Raw genomic sequence first — 8,091 nt, forward strand, 5'->3', positions numbered from 1 at the left:
ATGTTTCCTCAAGAAGTTGAAGGCTTTGATTGTTTTGTGCTGAAAATCCGCTTACAGAGTTTGAGCTTCTGAACATTGAGGAAACGCAGAAATGCAACTTGGGCCCCAAAAATGCCGGTGTTTACTGAAAACTGCATCAAAATGAAGTGAGTTTGTGCTTAAAACAAGAACAAATATCTGCTAATGGGGTCAGAAAAGTAATATTAATTCAAAGGGAAAACAAGTCTATTTTTCTGACACCACTGGCAGATATTTGTTCTTTTAAGCACGAACTCGCTTCATTTTGATGCATTTTTCAGAAAACAAGACTTAAAATTTCCTGATAATTTCCTCACCCTCATGTCATCCAAGATGTTTGTCTTTCTTTCTTCAGTGGAAAAGAAATGAAGGTTTTTGAGGAAAACATTCCAGGATTTTTCTCCATATAGTGGACTTCACTGGGGTTCAACGGGTTGAAGGTCCAAATGTCAGTTTCAGTGCAGCTTCAAAGAGCTCTACATGATCCCAGACGAGGAATAAGAGTCTCATCTAGAGAAACCATCGGCCATTTTCTAAAAAAATAAACATTATATACTTTTTAACCACAAATGCTCGTCTTGCACTGCTCTGTGATGCTCCACGCATTACGTAATCATGTTGGAAAGGTCACGATCTGTTGAGAAGGTACCGATCCAGTGTTTACCAAGCGAACATGCAAAGACTAAGTCAAACGGCCTTTACAAAAAAAAGGTAAAACAATGATGTCGGACGATTTTGAAGTTGGAGGAGAAAATGAGATGGAGTTTTTCACTCTACCGCGGTACTTCCACCTACGTCACGCGTGACCTTTCCAACATGATTACGTAATGCATGACACATCACAGAGCAGTGCAAGACGAGCATTTGTGGTTAAAAAGTATATAATGTTTATTTTTTTAGAAAATGGCCGATGGTTTCTCTAGATAAGACCCTTATTCCTCGTCTGGGAAGTATATCACGCAATTCTGACTATATAACTCACAATTCTGAGGAAAAAAAAGTCAGAATTGTGAGATAAAAAGTCTTTTTTATTTTTTATTTCATGGCGGAAACAAGCTTCCATATTTTTTTGACTCCATTGGCAGATATTTGTTCTTGTTTTCGGCAGAAACTCACTTCATTTTGATGCATTTTTCAGAAAACAAGACTTCATATCTTCAGTCATTTCTCTTCTCCAGTAAATGTATGTTGATTTAAGAGTGTTTAGATATTTGTGCTGGAAAACAAGACCGAAACACTGAGGAAGAACATCAGTTTTGCAGTGTTTTATTGGATTTATTTGAAGTGTTTCTAACCCTAATTCAGTTTTTCATGTGCAGCCTTGTGCAACAATCCTGTTTTCATCTCATAATGCACTCATCTCAGGACTATATGAGCCGCATATCAAACACGCACGTCTCTATGAGTTAAACAGAAAAATGCATTTCCGTCACAGAGCCGCGTGACTGTGGGATTATCAGATGAGCAGCAGATAACACGCCGTCCTCTCCTCTGTGACTCGCTGGTTGCTGAGAAACGGCCGGCCGGCGGGCGGTTCATGTGAGTTGACCGCGAGATCGGGGGATGCTGGGAATCAAAGCCTGTTTATTAAATGCTGTATCGTATGAGTGACGCATCTGCAGGATGAAGCGGCTGTGATGACAGTTATCGTAAAGACGTGCGGTGGTGACAGCCGTCCTCGTGTTTCATCAGCGCTGGACGGGAGCCATCTCACTGAGCATGCGGGAGATTTTCCAACCCGCTGTCCTCAGATGAACCGAACGCCGCTGCCAAGAATCAGCTCAGTTTATAGAAGGTAACTGGGTTACGAGCCAACCGCCACAACAGAGAGAGATAAATCAGTCAATACTGAAACATGCATAAGCACAGAAGGGTAAATATGGCAAACTGAGAGCTGATGAAAAACTCTCAAGATCTTGTTTGATGCACCACCATAAATTCTCACAGTTACCATTACAAACACAAGTGGAAAGCCTGGGAACACGATGAGTGAAGATCAGAGGACGATCTTCAGATTATTAATGCAAAGATGTTTCCCAGTGCTAAAGGAGGGACTGCAGACAAGATTTGCATTTCTCATTTTGCACACAACAGCATTTCTGTTTGGAAAAGAACTCTTGTGACTCGAAGAGACAAAAGTTAAGCAGCACATTCAACAGAATGAAACCGTGTCTGTCAGCAGGACGCGGCGGAGAAGCTGCTTCCATGGAAACTAATCCGGTTTACAATGAGACGCGCTTTCATCTGAAGACCGAGACGACGCTCTTCCTCATCTAGACATGCACTCGTTTCCTTCTGACATGATTTTCATGTGTAATGATTCATTCCTTTAATCTTGAAGAATGCCACGATCATAGTAGATTTAAAAGATTGTTTTGTTGTGATTCACTTCATATGACTGAATAACACAATCTACTCACTTAATGACACAGTTCAGTTCTTACAGCTCATGTCAGTCGAGCAGTTTTCATAAATATAGAGTTTAAGTGGACAAGTCATCATGAAAGGGAAATTTTGCTGGTCTTTTCTTCTCTATTGTGCCGTATATCCGAGTAAAACGGCTTTGCAAACAAAAACAAATGTAGGGCGGGGCTTGATTTTGTCTGTGGGGAATTGATTGGATGGTTGTGGTTTGCTATTGGTGGATCTCATGTGAGTGACAGGTTGCCCGGCCCTCGTCATCAGAGAAGAGAAGAGATGCTGATTCAAAATTATGAGGAACATGAATTTAACACAATAATGATGTGCACCGATAAATCATACTGCAATATTCCGTAAAAAACAAGAGTTGTCCATTTTGATTTCATGGGGACTTTAATGTAATGCTGTAATGTTGTTATTCTCTTCTCCAGGCATCAAGCGTGTCGTCCTTCACGTACTCACATGTAACATATACCGCTCATGTACATACTTCCTCAACATACTAGCGCGGTGTCCTATTTTCGTCTGGCTTCTTCTTCGAACATCACAGAATGCATTCTGAACTTATGACCTTAACCTGCGACATATTTCAAGCGCAACACGATACAGAATCGGACATGTTTAGGTTGCGGTGTGAAACAGTAATGCATGTCTGACACGAGCAAAGGCTGTTTTTAGATTAGCACTCAGATCATATGAAACAATAAGTGATGCAACGACTCCTGTGAACACTGTTGGCAGATAATCAAATCAGAAATGGTGATTGGCACAGTATTTCACTTCAGTTACAAAAACACTGATTAGTTCAAGGAATGAAACGAGTGACTGCCTTTTTGAGTGAGTCATCTGAATCATTAATTCAACCAGTTTGTTCAAAAATGTTGATTCATTCAATCACGAATGAATGAATTATGATTCACCAGCTCTCAAATCAATTCCAGTTCATTTGGGCATTTTCACATATAATGTCTTGAGCTCTTAAAGGATTAGTTCACTTCAGAATGAAAATGTCCTGATAATTTACTCACCCTCATGTCATCCAAGATGTTCATGTCTTTCTTTCTTCAGTGGAAAACAAATGAAGGTTTTTGAGGAAAACATTCCAGGATTTTTCTCCATATAGTGGACTTCACTGGGGTTCAACGGGTTGAAGGTCCAAATGTCAGTTTCAGTGCAGCTTCAAAGAGCTCTACATGATCCCAGACGAGGAATAAGAGTCTTATCTAGAGAAACCATCGGACATTTTCTAAAAAAATAAAACATTATATACTTTTTAACCACAAATGCTCGTCTTGCACTGCTCTGTGATGCTCCACGCATTACGTAATCATGTTGGAAAGGTCACGCGTGACGTAGGTGGAAGTACCGATCCAGTGTTTACAAAGCGAACGTGCAAAGACTAAGTCAAACGGCCTTTACAAAAAAAGGTAAAACAACGATGTCGGACGATTTTGAAGTTGGAGGAGAAAATGAGATGGAGAAAACAAATTGTGCTTAAAGTGATCCTAAGAATATTGTTCCTCTGTGACGTGTGAACTCTGCTATTATTTTACATTTAGAATGATTTCTAGAACTTATCGTCTTTAGTGTAAACGGGCCTGAACTCTTAGTACTCAAGATCAAAACTACATCTGAAATCTAATTCGAGTGTACTTCTTGAAAGCGTGTAGTGTACTTGAGGTATGTGAACCATTGGTCTCAACCTCCATTTGCTGTGTTTGAACTCGAGGGATTTTAGACAGCTTCGTGCTCATAATAGGAGTGTAGAAACACTGTTTCCATCCACCTATTTATCGCATCAAAAACTGCTTGATGGAAACACCAAGATGCACATAAATTAATTAAAAAACTTATGCGCTCGTTTGAGTCAGATAAATTTTCTATCCGATAAGAAAACGTGCATAAACTACGATGGAAACATTTACCGAATAAATTCCTCAATGCGCATCAAAAAAAAAAAACTTTGCACGATGGGACAGCATAACTGAACTAACCAGCAGAAAAATCTTGTTGCAAAGCATCTGAAACACTGTTTTGGTCTGTCGTCAGTGTGGTTCGGTATAATTCCTCCCAGAACTGCGTTCACAAACAGCAGCATCCGCCTCTGAAAGCAAGATAACACGTTTATTGAGTTTCGTCTGCGCGCTCTTTTATTATATACGAAAATTATTATATACAGAGGCTTCATCTACATTTCTTAGTGATATTTAGCACCAGTTTATCAGGAAGTGACGATTTTGTTCTCTTTGACTCGCTGGATGGAAAATGTATTTGAAAATGTTCTATGCGATATTGCAATTTTGCGCATAAGTTAAATTCACAACTTTGGATGGAAACAGCTACTGTCTCTGAGATTATCGAGCGGCAGCTGACAGGTTGAAGGCTTGAACCTGAACCCTTCATCTGCACAGATTTCCTCAGATTGAAGCTAGTTAGTACCTGGTGTGAGGCGGCAGTGAAAGCACAATGATTTGTGTACTTGATTGGTGTGCAATTGTACTGCTCAGAGATCGATCAAGAGCCCAGTTAATGATGAGAGTCGCGAGCGCCGCCTAGTGTCTGCAGGTGATGATGACACGATCCGACTCTCAGGAGCTCCAATCACTTCAGATCATATGAACTTTTGCTGCGCTTCCATTCGTGCGCAACAGTCAAAGTTCTGAAGTCTTTGACGCGATCAAGAGTGTTTCCATTTTCAAATGTAATCCGGTGTCACTCCGGTCCTCGAGGGAATGCCATTTTCGCGTGATATTCCTGACTGTGGTTTATTCCAGCATGTGTTTGGAGGCGGAGTGACTGACTGACATCCATTCATCATATAAAAGGGAAGTTGAGCAGCTGAACATCAGAAACTCTCTCTCTCTCTCTCTCTCTCGCTGTCATATGATTGATCATGAATACGGTGAAGGCGCTGAAAAACGCGCTCGTGTGTTTGGTCATCTTACCGCGATTTCTCGTCGCCGCGTTCATGCTGTGGTGTCTTGATTTTCTGTGCGTGAGAAAGAGAGTTTTATTCCATCACGGCGAGGAAGAGGAGGAGGATGAAGACCCTCCGCTGTGCGTCTCCGACAACAACCGCATGTTCAGCTGGGAGTCGCTCAAAGCGGTTTTCCACGGACACAAGCTGGACTGGATGAAGTCCGCGCGCCTCGGCCACGCAGCGCCCAACAGTGAAGTGGTTCCGCTCGCGGAGCTCAAGCGCAAACGCATCCTGGAGTTCGCGCGCGGTCAGCGGCCGCTGGTGCTGAATTTCGGCAGTTGCAGTTGACCGCCGTTCATGAAGCGTCTGAAGGTGTTCCAGCGGCTCGTGCTCCAGTACGCGGACATCGCCGATGCTCTGGTGGTTTACATCGAAGAGGCGCATCCGTCCGACGGCTGGATCAGTTCCGACGCGCCGTATCAGATCCGCAAGCACCGGAGTCTGGAGGAGCGACTGAGCGCCGCGCGGCTGATGGAGCGCGAGGCGCCGGGCTGCGCGATAGTGGCCGACAGCATGGAGAACTCTTCCAACAGCGCGTACGGAGCTTATTTCGACAGACTTTATATCGTGCAGGACGGGAAGGTGGTGTATCAGGGCGGCAGGGGACCGGAGGGCTACCGGATCTCCGAGCTCCGACACTGGCTGGATCAGTACCGCGAGCGTCTGCGCGATGCCGTGATTCGACTGTAAAGTGAGGCGACTTTCACGGAGCTGCTGCGGGGAAGAGAAGAGTTTCCCGGGACTGACTGACCTCGTCATGTGTGTTTCCAGCCGAGCGCATCTTCTATGGAGGCTCATTCCCGCCACATAAGGAGAAATATCACGCTTTTGTCAATTATAATTGACACAAAAATATCTATAGCCAATTTCGACTTTAATCTCAAAATTATGATTTAGTACGTCATAATTTTTACTTTTTATCCCACAATTGCGACTTTAATCTCAAAATTATGATTTAGTACGTCATAACTTTGACTTTTTATCCCATAATTTTGACTTTAATCTCATAATTATGATTTAGTATGTCATGTCAACTCTTTAAGCTCATAATTCTAATTTAGTATGTCATGATTTTGACTTTTTCTCATAACTTGTTACCTTCGATTTTTACATAAATCATAACCGCATGTCAAACCGTTTTATATCATAATTATGACTCAGTATGTCATAATTGTCTTATCTCATAATTTCGATCTTTTTATCTTGTAATTATGACTTAAAGTCATTATTTTGACTTATCTCATAATAGTATGTCATAATTATCACTAAATATGTCATAATTTGTCAGTTGAATTTTTATCTCATAATGATGACATTTTATCTCTTAATTATAATTTCATATGTCATGATTTTGACTTTAGTATATTATCACTTAGTGTCATAATTTCAATTTATAATTTTAGTATGATATAATTTTGATTGTATATCAATTATAACAGTATGTCATAAAACTTTTATCTCATAATTATCACTGTCAATTTTGAATGTCCAATTTTTGTCATAATTATGACTTAGTATGTCATTGTCTTTTTATCTCATAATTTTCACTTTTTATCTCATAATTTCGACTTTAATCACATAATTATGATTTAGTACATCATAATGTCAACTTTTTTATCTCATAATCATGATTTGTTTTAATTTCATAGGCCTAATTTAGTATGTCATGGTTTTGACTTTTTCTCATAACTAGTATTCATAATTATTTTCACATAAATCAAAACAGCATGTCAAACCTTTTTATATCATAATTATGACTCAGGATGTCATAATTGTCTTTTATCTCATAATTATGACTTTTTATCTTATAGTATGTCATAATTATCACTAAATTTGTCATAATTTGGACTTTTTATGTCATAATTTGATGACATTTTATCTCTTGACTTAACTATTAATATATATTAAAAAAATGATATATAAAACTATATATCAATTATCACCTAGTGTCATAATTTTGACTTATCTCATAATTTTAGTATAATATAATTTTGACTTTATATCAATTATAACAGTATGTCATAACTTTTTATCACTTAATAGGTTATAATTTTTACTTTTTGTCAAAATGTCGAATTTTTGTCATAATTATGACTTAGTATGTCGTCTTTTTATCTCATAATTTTCATTTTATCTCATAATTATGACTATCATAATTTAAACTTTTTATTTCATTATTTTGATTTGAATTTGAAATCTCAAATTTGTCAATTATAACTTAGTATGACTCTTCATCTCATAATTTCAACTTTTTATCTCATACATATGACATAGAAAGTCATAATTATGTACCGAAGCATGATTTTTCTTCTTGTGGCAGAAAGAGCTTCCATATCGACGTGTCTGTTTTTGTTTTTCACACACGTGCACAAACGTCACTCTCTTTCCCTCCTGTATTTTGTGTGAAGGTCGATTTTTAAAAGGTTCACAACCAGAAGATCGACACTGATGTCTAAAATACAGGACACATGTAAATTATTTCTTTTATCAAAGCCATTTCATAATAAAACATTTCATCTCTGGAGGCTCGTGGACGATATCTCATCAACAGGGTAACTGAGAGTGTGTTGTGTTGATAGTATGTGAATTATACAGTAATTATCATTCAGTTAATGAGACTCAATTAAACACTGATTCAGTAAAATGAGCCACATTCACTCTTTATTTGACAA

The 8,091-nt window shown here is 39.1% G+C and overlaps 1 protein-coding gene across 1 annotated transcript; it reads left to right on the plus strand.

Annotated features, from left to right (window-relative positions):
- The first annotated feature begins 348 nt into the window (after window positions 1-348).
- dio3a (iodothyronine deiodinase 3a) lies at window positions 349-7,944 on the plus strand. The gene is made up of 2 exons (XM_051869094.1): window positions 349-389; window positions 3,524-7,944. Exon 2 carries the CDS (start codon window positions 5,333-5,335, stop codon window positions 6,107-6,109), a length of 777 nt encoding a protein of 258 aa, XP_051725054.1. The 5' UTR covers window positions 349-389; window positions 3,524-5,332; the 3' UTR covers window positions 6,110-7,944.
- The last annotated feature ends 147 nt before the right edge of the window (window positions 7,945-8,091 follow it).

Source organism: Ctenopharyngodon idella, chromosome 17, assembly GCF_019924925.1.
Source record: "Ctenopharyngodon idella isolate HZGC_01 chromosome 17, HZGC01, whole genome shotgun sequence".
Classification (NCBI taxonomy): domain Eukaryota; kingdom Metazoa; phylum Chordata; class Actinopteri; order Cypriniformes; family Xenocyprididae; genus Ctenopharyngodon; species Ctenopharyngodon idella.